This window comes from Pogona vitticeps, chromosome 1, assembly GCF_051106095.1.
Source record: "Pogona vitticeps strain Pit_001003342236 chromosome 1, PviZW2.1, whole genome shotgun sequence".
NCBI lineage: Eukaryota > Metazoa > Chordata > Lepidosauria > Squamata > Agamidae > Pogona > Pogona vitticeps.
The window spans coordinates 71,498,291-71,514,174 of NC_135783.1; the positions used below are offsets into that span (position 1 = coordinate 71,498,291).

The 15,884-nt window shown below is 35.8% G+C and overlaps 2 protein-coding genes across 8 annotated transcripts in view; one reads left to right on the plus strand and one right to left on the minus strand.

The window, feature by feature from the left end:
• Nucleotides 1-15,884, plus strand: part of TFB1M (transcription factor B1, mitochondrial) — a 40,065-nt gene that overhangs the window by 9,966 nt on the left and 14,215 nt on the right. For all 7 annotated transcript variants that reach the window (XM_072995052.2, XM_072995061.2, XM_078383228.1 and 4 more), the window contains 2 exons: nucleotides 577-728; nucleotides 4,174-4,293. In XM_072995052.2, the coding sequence (XP_072851153.2) occupies nucleotides 577-728; nucleotides 4,174-4,293 (272 nt within the window). The remainder of the gene's footprint in view (nucleotides 1-576; nucleotides 729-4,173; nucleotides 4,294-15,884) is intronic.
• Nucleotides 9,078-11,815, minus strand: CLDN20 (claudin 20). Its single transcript, XM_020802334.3, has one exon. The coding sequence runs from the start codon at nucleotides 10,327-10,329 to the stop codon at nucleotides 9,496-9,498; it is 834 nt and encodes a 277-aa protein (XP_020657993.3). The 5' UTR covers nucleotides 10,330-11,815; the 3' UTR covers nucleotides 9,078-9,495.

Genomic DNA, 15,884 nt, shown 5'->3' on the forward strand with positions numbered 1-15,884 from the left:
ATGTCTCTTTCTCACAACACACTAAAATAATATCTGAGCTTTTGGAGGCATAAGAATTAAATAATTCAAAATAATGTTGATGTCATACTGTTTTCTCTTTCCCATTCTATGTAATTAAGGTAAAATGATGCACACTCTTTACTACATGGGGCTGTCACTATGTATTTTAAGTTACTTTAGCTTAAAAACATACTGAACTTTATTTTTATGCAGTCCTCTCTGAAATGAAGTTTAATATACATGAACCCTTTAAACATGTTTGTATTCATTTAAAAAACACAAGGTGAGATACAAGACTTTACAAGGCTGTTGACCACATATATGCCATAATGAGCGTAACAGTTTGAAATCAATTTTCTTTGTCTCTGAGTCATTTTGATGATATTATTTAAGTGAATATTAATTTTGTTTTCTTGATGGCTAGTGTGCCTATATGAAACATACAGTGCTGGAGTAGATTATATGCGCCTTGCATATTCTATAGTAGAAATGTGTGTTGCATGCTTACAGTACATGAACACTGAGTATTCATGCAGAGCTACTTTTTAGAAAGAATTTCTCTTCCTTTTCATATAGATCCTCCAGACATACATATTATTGGAAATCTGCCTTTCAGTGTTTCAATCCCTCTGATAATCAAGTGGCTTGAAAATGTATCCAAAAGAGATGGGCCTTTTCGATATGGTAGAACACAGATGACTTTGACATTTCAGAAGGAAATAGGAGAGGTATGCTTCTTATTGCTTAAGCCATAAAGGACTTTAAAATCTGAATGAAAAACCTTGAATCAGGTCCTGCTCGCCATTAATTTAATTAATTGTGTGCTATCAACTTCTAGTTTATGATCCTTGCAACTAAATGCCAAATAGGAGCTTAAGCAACCCTGTTTTGTCCAGTTCCTTCTGATATTGTGAAATGGTTTAATATGTGAGCCACTTCAGGATATTGGCAAATTGAACACTTTCTGTGCTCCACAGCGAAGAAGCAGGGGGAGTGCTTTGTTTTTGTTTTTTTAAGAATTTGCCAGGGTGCTGCATCAGTTTAAAAAAACTGAAAATTTACACACCTCTCCCTTCAACAGTGCTGGGGTATTAGGGTTCATGGACCCATGTAATTCAAAATCCATGGATAACTCTTACACCCCTAAAACATAACTACAAACCATTAATGGTGTTTGTTCTCTCTGTCTGTCTTGTGTGTGTGTGTGTGTGTGTGTGTGTGTGTGTGTGTGTGTGCGTGTGTGTGCGTGTGTGTGTATTAATCAACAGTTTATGCTTTGTACTAATGATTTTGAGGGCATAAGAGTTTTACACAGATTTTGAACTACTCCACAGAAAGAGAGTGAGAATTCTTTCTATCAGGGTTCCCTTCCATAGGTGTTGACAATCCTTTCCATGCAGTAACAGATGTAGTGAGCTTAAAGGTTCTTATGACCCCCAGATCAAAAGGATGAATTAAAGATATTGTGTTTGGGAGCAAGACTATTTTGACACCTTCAAGTGTTGACATGGGGTCCTGGCCAGCCAGGGGCACGGTATTTATTGAATAAAATCTGTGAATAACCAAAATCGTGCTGTTCGGACACGTAAAGTTCAATGGAGAAGTGATTTATCCTTTGATTTATCTGAAGGGCCAATTGAGAAACTGCAGTTTCTTGATCACTCCTTTAACAGAAACCAACGAATTGCTTTTTCCTGCCAAGTATCATGTAACTGTAGTTGTGTATTCTGAGAAAATGATCATAGTTTAATTCCTCTACATATTAAAACGCTGCATAGAGTTGTCTGCTGGTGTGATCATGAATGGGCCCATTTTCATTGTCCAAACAAAAGAGTGTTACTTTGTGATTTTTTTTAAAAAAGTCTACTTTCCTCATTCTTTGCATTGGAGAACATTAGAAAAAATCAAGAGGAAGAATTGTATGAAACTAATATTTGATCCTTAGCCTATTTACTTATTTATTTATACACGTTTATACTACACCATCTGGCCAAAGGCCTCACTGGGTGGTGTGCAGAAGAGAGCAAAAACACAATCAGTAATCATAAAACACCAGCATAATAAAATAATACACCAACATAAAATAAAATGAATAGCAAAACAAAGTAAATCAAAATATAACTACAATAAGTTAATAAGTGAATAAAATTCAAAATTAACAAACATTAAAAACAGGCAACAGATGTTAACAGATGTTAGTGAGCCTCGTGGTGCAGTGGTTAAAACACTGTACTGCAGCTAAAACTGTGCTCACGACCTGGGGTTCAAATCCCAGGTAGCCGGCTCAAGGTTGACTCAGCCTTCCATCCTTCCGAGGTCGGTAAAATGAGTACCCAGCTTGCTGGGGGGGGGGCAATGTGTAGCCTGTATAATTAAATTGTAAACCGCCCGGAGAGTGCTTGTAGCGCTATGGGGCGGTATATAAGTCCAATAAATAAATAAATAAATAAATAAATAAATAAATAAATATGTATACTGAGTGGCTACTAAGATGGACTATTTTGAAAAGCCTAACAGATTAAGTCTTGAGTAGTGCAGATTTCACTGGCTGGGACAGCACAGTGGTTTAGGTATCTGGCTGCAGAGCTAGAGGTTGGGAGTTCAATTCCCCACGGTGCTTCCTATGAGTAGAGCCAGCCTGTGGGGCCTTGGGCAAGTTGTACAGTCCCAGGACGCCCCCAGAAGAAGGGAAGGGTAAACCACTTCTGAGTACTCTCTACATGGAAAACCCAGGAAAGGGTTGGCATAGATCAGAATTCACTTGACAGAACATGACTATTAATAGTGCAGACGTGAGTCTAGCATCAGTTTTTCATACTCTAACCAAGTTGAAAGCGTCAATAGAACCATCCTTTCCAGATGCAGGTAATCTAAAGGCAAACCAGGCCTTTTATCAGCTCTCTCCATCCTTGTGGTTCCTTAATTAAAAGCCTTAGTTCAGATTGTTCAAATAATTGATAGTTTGAGCTGCTGGTCTGCGCTTAGTGATAGTGCTAATGAATCAGGCTTTTACAGCTGAAACCACTATGTTGGTGAGTAGAGTGGAATATAAACAGTTTGTAACAGAAATGCTCACAAAGAGTCGGGCATGACTTAACGACTAAACAACAACAAGAGAGATGCAGTACAGGCTAGTGCCAGCTGTATATGTTGCTAAGTTTTTTTCTTCTCATATGTGATGTGTTGATTATAGTCTTGCTACACAAAGCTTAAATGAGATTTAAAATAGCACGAGCAATAAGTTTCTTTTAGTAAGGTGACAAAACCAGAAGCTACAGGAAGTGTAGTAACACAATCACAGTTATAGAATGACCTTTTATCAAGGAAGGCACTATATGAATATTTACAGATATGTATGCAAGGACAAATAAAATCATTCTAAATTTAAAAAGGTAGGGAATAAAACAAGTCACAGCTCTTGTTCTGTTCTTAACATGAAATAACTTTGCAACTGATGTAGTAACAGAGGGAATTATGTATGATAAACAGTATTACACACAAACTTATTTAGGTTTGGAGCTGGAAAATAAGGCTGATCATATTTGTTATTTCTCATCCCTTTATTTTACTGCTTACAAGTCAGTACTGTATCTTTGGGGGTACAAACTTGTATTGTAAGCAGTAAAATTTGGGGGTACAAACCCTGTTTGAGAACTGCAAATTTTCTGGTGGTATCTTCTAGAGTTAATACGATGCTCTGTACTTGGAAAGATTAAATAATCTATATGGATTATAACCTATGGAACTACATAACATTAAACCCCCAAATCAGGAATTTTTCCATAATGAAATCATTGAACTGTAAGACATTTAGCAGCTGAGGAGGCAGGGCAGGGGAGCCAGGGTGTTGCCTCTGAGTGGGTGGGAACTGCCGAATGCCTGTTTGTCCGAAAGACAAACTGGCATGAACTGCCACCTCTAATCTTGGGTACTGTGTTTTTAACACGTAGTTTAAAATATTTTTGAACATGTTTTTAGATAATTATTTCCATACCATTCTATGTTTCATTGTTTGTAGTATAATACTTTATTGTGCTTTTAACTTTACTTGTATTTAATTATTTTGAGTCCCTGAATGGGAGAAAAATGGCATAGAAATTCTATCTGTCTGTCTATAATTCAGTTAATGAATTATAACAACAACCATCTCAGACCATTTTGTTTCTTCTGCAGAGACTGGTAGCTAGTACGGGAGCCAAGCAGCGAAGCAGGCTTTCCATTTTGTCTCAGTACCTGTGTACAGTTCAGAACCGTTTCACAATTCCAGGAAGAGCTTTTGTTCCAAAGCCAGAGGTGAGCTTGTTCTTTCTTTCAGTGTTCAGAATAAGGTGTTCACATCATCCAGGTATTTGCATAGCCATCAACATGGAAAAAGCAAGTTGAATCTACACAGAGGCATGGGCATTTTAGGGGCTTCAGTGAAGAAATCACCAGTGTAGTTGCTTAAAATAATTATCTGTTGGCAGAACTTAAAATTGTTTCCATTTTGTAAAAAGCCCAGTCAGCAGCCTTATCCCAAGTTTTTTTTTTAATGCTTGCTAGGGGAGTTTGCATGAAATGGCATATAGTTGTGTGGATTTAGGTACAAAGGAATCTGAAGAAAATAAATTCAGTAAGAAAATGATATTAATTGCTGAAGAACACAAAAATAATGGAGTCCTAATAAAGGTCATACACCTTAAAACAGAAAAAAACTAAGCGGCCGATTATACATTTCTAGAAGAAATTGAATAGCATGAAAAATATTCAGTTAAAATTATGGTGAAGAATGGCTCAGAAATTATTTCTGATGTAGCAGACTACTGTTTTCTGTTGTAAATCTTATGTGTCATACCATAAGACAAGATTTGACTCCACTGGTGTTATATCTCCTGGCCAGTCATGAGTTTTTTGAATCAGCCACATTCTGCAATGTTTGCTGTCCTGGTTTGGGATGATGGAAAATATAATCCAGGAAATGTGGAGGGCACTGACTTGGAGAAGGCAGGATGAAAGCAGGATAATTTTTATATAAAATTTATCACCAATCATACACAGAAATAGTAGCTGAAATATATAATTTAGATTTGAACTGCTTTTAGTGGGTGGGGAGTGTTTGGGAATTTTATGTGTGTGCATGTGTCTGGTCTCTGGATGTCTGTGAATTTCGTTGTATGTGTATATACTTACAATGACAATAAATTATTATTATTATTATTATGTGATTTGTGGCTCGGTTTTGTAAATACTATATAATTTGTAGTTTGTTTTTGTGAATACAGTATTATCTAATGTGTTATGTTCTATAATGCGTGTGGTTTACATCTATTCCTCATTTCTTTTTGAATATTTATTTAGGTCATTTTGAGTGTAAATATTGTGCAGCCTCTCTTTGTTCTGTTACATGTGCTGTGTGAGCAAATTGTCCAAAGCAAAATGACTTACGCAGAATTCCCATAATATTAGTTTTGATCAGAAATGACACTTTGAAAACAAGGATTTACTGGCCTTTTGTCAGTGAAATAAAAGTCCAGGGTCCAGAGAAAGAATGTAAGCCAAAAGTTGCCTTTGCCCATGGGTTAGTACCCAGTTACCTTCAGAATGGGTTCTGGGGGCAGTTTTGTAGACATGATAAATACCAGTCTAATTAATGTAAACATGAAGTTCGTGCTTTTACATCATCAGAGGGTAAACAAATCTACTGTGTTGTTGGCTAGCTTGGTGCTAGCTTGAAAAACTATCCTGAATAGTATTGGAGACAAGCAATTTTTGTTGAGGCAGACAGCTAATGACAAGGTAACTGGCTGTATTCTTAGTAATCTAGAAGTGCTGGGTGGGGACTATCAAACAGCAACATCTTTTCCCCACTTATTGTTGTTAATGATGTTGACGTGTGCCAGCAGGTCATTTCCACATTGTAGCGACTTAATATCGTTTTTTGATTTATGTGAAATATTCAAGGAGTAGTTCACCATTGGCCACCCACCCAGTGAGTTTCCCTGGCTGAGTGGTGATTTGAATCTAAATCTCCTGAGTCCTACTCTGATACTCTGTTTGCTATATCACACTGCTTCTTATCTTCCTTGCTTACTGCCACGAAATCGATTATGAATTTAGTGTGTGTTGGGGGGTTTTGTTTTTTGTTTTTGTTTTGTTTGTTTTTTACACGCTATCCTGCATGAAGAAAGGGTTGGTCATAGAACTGCGGTAATTTTGTCCTTCTCAGGCTTTATAGAACAGAAGGTTGCAGGTATTATTAAATCTCAGGCTGTTCTGTGTTATCAGTTTGTGAACCAAGATTAATTCTCTAAAGCTGTTAAGACATTGTTCAGCATTGTACTAGGAAGCTGGTACATTAAATTGTCTTCTGTGGCCTTCCCTGTCTCAGTATTTATGAATTAGCTAGAGACACATTGGATCTATAATTATTACAAAGAAATATTAAGACATTCTTTGAACTGTCTGTACTCTTCACTATTACTATTAATCAGTCATCTTAGAATGTCTTCTGAATAAGAGATTTGGGAATCAAAGTGCTTTGTGATAATCATGCTTCCTCATAAGCTGGTCCTGCATTAGATCATAGTGCCACTTTTGTCTGTAGAGGAGAGAAAAAAGAGAATGAACTAAGCCTTAGTATTGTCTTGGCTTACTGATTCATGTGCTGCCATTGTTTTACACCAGTGTTTACTTGTTTCAGCAGCACACCATTTTATTATTTTCTTGATCTGTTTTATCTTGGAGTGTTATGATAAGGGTGGAGACATGCTGTGTTGGATTTCCCTATATTTATATCTGGCACTATCTTCTCCATCTCTGTCGGTTCTACTTTTGTACTGGATATGTCCTTGTGTGTGTTAACACAGCAGTATATGCCTGCAGGGAGAGGGCTCATTTTTGTTAACAGCCATTCTCCTTTCCTGTCTTTCTCCATGTGATATTTCTTCTGCTCTGACATGGCTTTGTTGGCAGAAATTGTTGGGTGTCTTCTTTCTGTATTTTAATGTTTTCAGGTTTCCAGGGATATTTGCTCCTTGAAAAAAAATTCCTAATGCCTTGGAAATGGTTGTCTTAAGTATTCAGTCTTAAAGTTAAGTTAATCTTTAAGTTCTTCAGATATTTGAAATTAACTTAATATTTCCACAAACAAGATTCAGTGTGTTTAGTCAGGCTCCTAACAGTCTCTGGGTGTCTGTGAATTTCATTGTATGGGTATACTGTGTATATACTTACAATGATAAATAAATAAATAAATAAATAAATAAATAAATAAATAAATAAATAAATAAATAAATAAATAAATAAATAAATAAATAAATAAAAACATATGTTAAGTCTGCTAAGATATTGGTTGTGGATTTCATACTCTCCTGACATGCAGTTTTTGATTCTGTCTAATGAGAGTTTGAGATATTCATGATCTGTACAGAATAAGATATACTGCTTTCTCTCTAGAATTAACCCACTGAAATAACTGAAACTGCTTTAGGAGTGTCAACATGCAGCTTCAGTACATCCTCTAGGGACTTACAGCAGAATACTGGATTTGTGCTTGTTTTTCTGACTTCAGTGGCATAAGTTGTAGGGCAAGAGTGGGCAGTTGTAACTTCTAAGAAGTTTTTGGCACACAACTCCCACTAGCCCTAGCAAATATCTAGAGGGTCATAATTTTCCCGCCAGATTGTAGAAGTTTGCAGTGTAGAAGATCTTGAATTTGGGATCTGTTGTCATGTCATTATTGTAATACAGTCTTGATCTTAATGGTTGAGTTATACCCTGAATATTTTTCCTACTTCTTGATGAAATATTGGTGTTATTTGCATCTTAGCGTTGTACTCATAGGTCCTTCTCATTCAAATGTCAGTGCTTTTTACCAACTTTAAAAGGATTGGTGTTGGGGAAAATATGACAGACACGTATAGATCTAATGCCGTTGTCTTGCGGATTGAAGTGCTACCATGGCCAAACGACTTCGCAAAGTCTTTTTCTCTCTCTTATATTTCTGTTGACAAATATAGGGGCTGAGTTCTTAGATTTCTAAAACCAGTTGCACATCTGACTGAGAACATAAGAGCAGTGATCAGACCAAAGATCCAACCTGGTCCAACATTCTGTTTGCCACAGTCAGACTCCTCTATGAAATTCGCAAACAGGATATAAAGGCTACATATTTCTTTCATGGTACATCTTCTTGTTTCTCCTGAATTTCCCACCATTCACTTTTATTGATTGGCCAGTAGGTTCATAAGAGAGAGGTGACAACATCTGTCCACTTCTCCAGTCCATATTTAGTAATCTAAGCTCATATTTTATTGGCCCCAGAAAATCTATGTGTATGACACTCGGGATTAATGTTCCATGTTCGTGGTCAAAGCTTTCTTCTTTGCATTCCTCTTCCCATCTAACACCAAGAGATTCCAGTTCTACTTCTCTTCTTGAATGGAAATGAAAGGTTCCCTACAGAGACTAATAATAATTTCAGCATGTTAAAAGAAGGTTCTGAGAAGCAAAGCACGTTAACCAAGTGAATCATGCTGGCAAAGTAATTGCAAACTGAGTTCTATCACCTGCAACGGCTGCATGTGGCAGACTGCCACTAGCTCTGGGGCTTGATCCAAGAGTGCCTTGTGAATAGTTTGTACTGTATAACGTATTGCTTTTGAAAGAGCCAAATGATATACAGATTAAAACCACACTGAAACGCTAACTAGCAGCAGACACATTTCAGTTAGTTAAATCTAGTTGTAAACAGACGTAGATATAACACACAGGAATCAAAAAGAAGACATAAAATAAGATATTAAAACATAAAAGTAGAGAATTCTTTCCTTTAGTTGTAAATCTATGGCAGCTGATGTGCATCTTTCATAGTCTTGATGTGTTTTTTTATTTTTAAGTAGCAACACACTATTAACTAGACATTTCCTTCGGAATAAAATAGAACCTGCTGCAGGTGGTCATAGGGCATATGTAGGGACAGTTAGATTTTTGGCAATAGCAGTATCTCTTCAAGCTGAAATAACACAAACACAGTTAAGTAACTGTATTTTTAAATAAAGTAGTAGTTACCATGGCATTTTGGAATTGACAGTGAAAGATAGATGTAGTTGTTTCTTTATTTCACATGGAGGCTTAGATGGCAGTTACAATACTATTTAGCTTACAGTTTTATGACACTGTTTTAATTAGTGTCATAATTAAAATGAGACACTTGCTGAAATCAAATTGGCACATTGCAGGTTTGAGATAACATTTATATATAAGAAAACCTAAACATGTTTACTCTTCATTTTATCCCTTTCCAGTACAGTTCAGTTGCAAGACAATACCAACAATAAATTAATGGTTGCTGTAATTTTTCAAACTTTTTAACCGTCTCTTTGAGGGTGGTTAAAAATATTTTGCCACACTGCACAGCAAGAATAGAAAACCGTCGATTTAAAAAAAATAAATAAAAAGACAGTAAACAAAATGATTCTTAACGGAACAGAATCCATGTCAGACAGACAATTATATTTACACGTAGTCCTTCAGGTTGTAACCTGTGTTGTTCTCTTGCTGAGCACCAATGATCTGTTGCTGCGGCTTGTTAGGGTAAATCCATGCTCTTTGTGATTTTTCGAAACAGGAAGTGCCAAAGATGGCACCTGCAGTGAGCAGAAGTCCTGCTGAAATGAATCCAATGTAAACTGCTCCTCCTGGTTCATGTTTGCTGCTTTCTGGGACCGTTGGGTCCAGAAAATTCAAAATGATTTCTCTGGTGTACCAGGCTGTTGGTATCAAACCAAATATTCCTGCAAGGATAAAGAAGACTCCTCCTGCAAATGAAGTGTGGCTTTTGGTGTCTCTGTCCCCTCCCAGGCGAGTACACTTCATCCCAACGGTGGCGATGCAGATCCCAAAAAAGGAGAGGATGCAAGACAAAACCATAGTGGTCCGTGCTGCTTGGATATAAACAGGGAGAGAAAGGATTGAATATTTGAGGGTGCAGCTGAACATCCCAGTGCTGTACCATGTGCAGTCCATCCAGAGCCCTTGCATCTGAGTTATGGCTGTGATGATGTTCGAACCCAAGTCTGCATTCACCTTCCAGTTGGGCAGTAAGGTGGCTGTGATTGCGCCGAAAACGCCAAACAAGGCAAGGATAAAAGCAAAGAATTGTAGCGCAGCTGATGCCATGATGCGATTTGCTGTCACCTTTTGTCTGCTTGTTTCTCTCCTCTGATTGTAAATGTGTGTAACTGTCTGATAGCAACCCAGCCAAGGCTTTGCTGTCTGTATGTGGTAAGGGGAGGGGGGGAGAATGACAAGGGCAGAGGAGAGAGAAAGTGAGCAAACAAGAGCGTGCATTTAAAATCACAGCTATCTGAATGAATGACTGAATGTGACCCTGCAGCAGATGAGAAGGCTACAAAAGCAGTGAGCAGCTGTACGCAGGGCACTTGAACAGAAACGATTATAAATGAACAGTGTTTGTGAGCGACCGAGCACCAGCAGCAGCCCTTCCGTAATATGCAGTGGCACAAAAGTCATACGCAACAGTAAGGCATCACAGCGTATATGTACCAAAAATAAGAAAAAGGATAATAAAATAATTCTCGCAGGCGATATCCAACATCAAAGCCTAAATCTAACTAGGGACACAGGGAAGGGTGAGGAAAAAACTGGTAACTGTTTTTAGTCCTGAAATTCAAGTTTGCAGTTAAATTTTTTAATGGTTTATAGTAATACAGGGTTTTTTTCTCCATTTCCCTAGCAAATTTTTAAATTTTGTCCTAATTATATTTTTTCCAGTGATTGTTCCGCAAGGGCTGTTTGTTTTGCAAAAATATTGGATACTTTATTCCTGTTATTTGAAAAGTTCAGGCTTCTGGGTTGAGCGTTCAAGTCTCAAACTAGGAACTTAATTTATCCAGTCCTTGATTTACATTAACCACCTCTTATATGGTGCTGGGAATAAATCGTTACTAAAATCTTGAGGTCCATCAGAAGTGAAACACATTTAGGTATTGTTTCTCTATAATTTGGTCAACCAGATACTTAACTCATTAGCATCAGATACCTGAAAGAAACGTACTGAACTTGAGCTGGATCTTGCTACTGTAATCTAAAAGATGTCAGGTATTTTTATTAAACTGTTTCTATTAAAATGTTTAAATTTCTGCTCCTGTCTATACATTTCTATTATTATTTTTAAAATTATTTATACAGAAAAAACAAAGATAAAAATAAAAACATACGTACTTAAGAAACCTAATCACATAAAACAGTTACAGAAAACGTGCTTCTCACTCCAGAACCATTTGGAGATATATCATTTTTGCCTCCCTTTATGGAGCCCGCTTCCAAAATTGCATTAATTCTTGCGAAGGTTCCCTTTCATTAATACAAAATCAATAAATTTTCACCAAATATATTTAAATATCTTATTTATCAATCACATCTTTCCTTTAATACTATACGTTAACTTATCAGTAATATTCCAAACGTCTTATACCATTCGATTAACTGAAAATTGTACTTTGTTTTCCAGTTCCTTGTGGCCATTAATCTTACTGCTCTTAACATGTTTGAAATTAATTCTTTCATTGTCCATTTTCATTGTTCCATTGTTAAAAGCACTATTTTAGGACATACCTTTATATTTAACTTAATTATTTCATTTATTTCTTTGAAAACGATGGAAATAAGTACCTGTTTTTTGACATCCTCTCTAACACAACTTAGAATAATTAGTATCTACTTGACATATTTCACCAGAGTTAAATTCCATTTCCAAAATAATTTATAAAACATTTCCTTTAGCATTACAGATATAGATTTTAGTATTCTTGTATCCCATATATCCCACATGGTGTTGTTTTCTTCTTCCAAAGCATGTTTCCATAATGTTTTAAGAAAATCTTGCTGGTCTTCTCCTTCTATTAATATTTTATAATTTTTACTTGCTATCCCTTTCATTACTTTATTTTCACCTACATTTTCCTTCTCTAATACCATTTCTTTAAATGTCATGGTCCATGCACTTATCATTCCATTTTAACCAATCTTTAGTCCATTGCTCTATTTGTATCAGATTGAACCAATATGTTCTCTCCATTCCTGGTATTTCTTTTGTTTGCTTTTTATTCCCTGCTTTTTCTAACTAACCTTTTATCCTAATAAATTTTTTCTTTCTTAATAAATTCTTCGTATTTGATTTCATGTTTCCTTGAAATATCTCCAACTCTACTACTGGACATAATGGAGAAATTAATGGAATACTGTAAATATTTTTACATACTTATCTCAAATTAAAAGTATATTTTTAAAAAGGGGTTTCACTATTTTTACAGTATTCTTATTATGTTGTATTAAAAGGATATTCTCAGGGTTACAGTGACATTCTTATAATTGCATACAGTGGGGTCTCGACTTACGAACGACCCTACTTGCGAACAATTCAACTTACGAATCCGCCCTATAGGGGAAATAAGGACTCTACATATGAACTTCCCTCAAGTTACGTACAGGAAAAAAAGTGCCCCCTCCCTCCCCTTAGACGCTTCTGGAGGGGGAAAAAGGGTCAGAAACTTAAAAATAAATAAAAGAAAGTCACTTACCAGGCCTTGGTAGCCCCCAAACAGCAGGAAAAAGAGCAGGAAACAGCTAAAAGCTGACCCCCCCAGAAGGGAGCCTGGCAGCCATTTTGTGATTTCCCCCCGCTCCTGCACCCTCCTCTCCCCGCCTATCAGCTGATGGGCTGGCTCTGAAGAGGCTTGGGAAGGCTTGCTCAGCACCTAAAAAGCCTGCCTGCGTGTCTTTGTGCTGAAAAAATCAGCACAACATGCTTTAAAACATGATTTAAAATTGGCTTCATTGAAAAAAAAGATTTCTAAAGTGCTTTGCAAACTGTTCCCTGCCTTCCTCCTCGTTTCCTGAACCTAAGGGAAAAAAAGAAAAAATATCCCCCTCTAGTGGCAGAAGGCAGAATAGAAGCTTCCCATTAGTTTCTATGGACGGAAAAGAGCAGATACAGATTAAATGGCTTTCAATGCATTCCTATGGGAAATGCAGATTCGACCTAAGAACTTTTCAACCTAAGAACCACCTTCCAATACGGATTAAGTTCGTAAGTCGAGACCCCACTGTATTTAACCATATTAAATTATTGGACTGAGATACAATAACATATGTATGTCTTATTTGATTGGCTATATGGTATAATCTTAAAATAAGACGACCCAACATTCCTGCTCTTTGAGATTTGTACCGTCTCTTCTTGTAATCCTTGCTTTTTTGTCTCAGTTACAAAATTCATTAGTCATATTTTCCAAGCTTTCAACTCTTTATAGGTGACGCCATAAATAGAACATTTATCTTAGGTAAAATCCTTATTTTATTTATTTATTTATTTATTTATTTATTTATTTATTTATTTATTTATTTATTTATTTATTTATTTATTTATTTATTTATTTATTTATTTATTTATTTATTTATTTATTTTATACCCCGCCTATCTGATCATTGCGACCACTCTAGGCGGCTTCTGGACAAATAAAGAATAACATATACAGATACCAAAATAAAAATTATAAAAGAACAAACAATAAACAGATGCTTTAAGATGGAAAGATAGCAAAAGATAAGTGAAGAAAAGAAGAAATTAAGAAGAAATTATTTTACATACCATTATTCTATCAAACTATGGAAGTCCAATCTTCCTAAAATTATCTAGCTTATTTTTTTTAATTTCTTCATTTTTTTTTTAATTTTCCACTTTCAATCGTTCTCAATTCTATGGACTATTTATGCCTCAATATTAAATAGACTTAATTTAATTTATTAATTTAAAACATATCTACCCTGCTATTTTCCTTAAGAAGTATCCAAGGCAGCTTACATAATTCAAAGACATTATTTAAATTTAAAAAAAAACAATAATTACACAACTACTAAAAAGGATCAAACAAAAACCATAGTGAAAGATGGCAAACAGAAGCAACATCAAAACTCATTCAAAGCAGTAAGGCCCAAGAATCTATTTAAGAACCCCACTCACGAAACCAATAATTAAGGGAAAGCTTGCTTGAAGAGAAAGATCTTTGCCTGCTTTTGAAAGCATAGCAAAGATGGTGCCAGCTTGGCGGCTTGTGGGAGGGAGTTCCAGAGTCTGAGAGCAGAAAAGAACATCTTCTGTTTCCCACCACCATCACCACCAAATGCACCTGTGGTGAGGCCAAAAGAAAGGCCTCTTCTGATGATCTTAACATCTTTGTTATACTTTTATCATACTTTGAAGTATGAACATCAGATATGTTTATAATTATCTCTTTTTCATCTTTATTATAATTAAACATAATCTCTGTTTTGTGTCAATTTATTTGTAACCCCATCATATCCCTGCTTCAAATTCTTTTAAGTTTAATTTTCTAGTATTTTGTTTCTAGAAATATTTTCTGATTACTAAAAGGTAAAATAATGTATGTTATAATGCCTTTTTACTCCTGTTCAGATTTCTTGGATTTGGAAGGGGATTTGATAGGGAGACTTAAACTATAGGGCAATATGATTAGTTTTAAACTATTAATATTAAAATATTCTTTCATTCTTCATTACTGAACATAAATCCATCTAATTAATTCTACTGTTTCCCCAGCCTTAATCTTGCAGACATTTACAGACATTATTTTACTTACAGTCAGTGAATTCAGTTGTTTTGCAAAAAATAAGGTTAAACCTTCTGAAGCAGTGTAGACATCTCTTGTTTTTATGAGGTTTTACTGGTGCACCATTACCCATTTGGTGTATCACTTAGTGAACTAAGTGAAATGATTTAAATCCAGTAAGGTTTGTATATCTTTATACTTGAGTTAGACTGTTTTTTGAAAAAGCATGTAGTTGAAAAACAAGCCTGAGCATAGAGTCTGCAATCCAGTAATTAATAGATATTTCTGTTGTGCTTTTTCCATGCCTGTAATAAAACTTTGAATCTAAAATTGGCTGTCAGTATATTCAAAATAGAAAATAAAATGTCTCTTTGCTGAGACAGCCTTTTTTTAACCAGCTCAGCTAGGTATGTTGGAGAGCACTGTGTTTTTTAAACTATGTCAGACTTTTCCTGTAAATTAGTGTTTCATGCGCAAAGTATATGTTTACACATGGATTCTTTCCTCTTTCCTCTTGGCAGTTCTACAATACTCAGTTATATCAATTTTAAAACTTGTTTTAACATTTAAGTGAAAGAGAAGAGTTGTTTATTTAGTAGTAAATACACTTACCTGGAAATATGCCCCATCAAATACAGTAGGACTTGTGTATAAGTAAAGACAGTTCCTGTATTTATTTAATCAAGGCAGCAAATAATTTGTGCACTCTCTCATTTAGAAGACACTTCAGTGTGTTATTTATTCTCAAAACCTTTGCCTGTGGCATTGCAGGAAAATATTTGTTTTGTTGTTTTTTGTGTGTGTGTGCCATCAAGTCATCCTCAACTTACGGCAACCATGTGAATGCCCTATCTCCAAAATGTCCTGCCCTCAAACTAAACAGATGCATTAATAGCATTCAGACTCATCTTGCCATTTCCCATGTACCTACTTTCACATCTTTTCAGTTTTGTGGTCCAAAGTAATTGCAAACTGAGTTCTATCACCTGCAAAGGCTACGTGGCAGACTGACAGTAACTCTGGAGCTTGATCCAAGAGTGCTTTGTGAATTAGTGTCCAATGTATCTTTAAAGAATAATCTTGTATCTGTGTAACGTCCTGGATTTCTACAGCATAAGATGGAGAGGAGAGAAGACTATTTTATATACTGGCTCCATGTATTATTTGGATGGTTCAGTTCAGTGCCTTACAGTAGCCATGCCCTCCTCCCCCATATAGCTTGCAATAAACTACAGGCTTTTAGAAGTTTAGCAT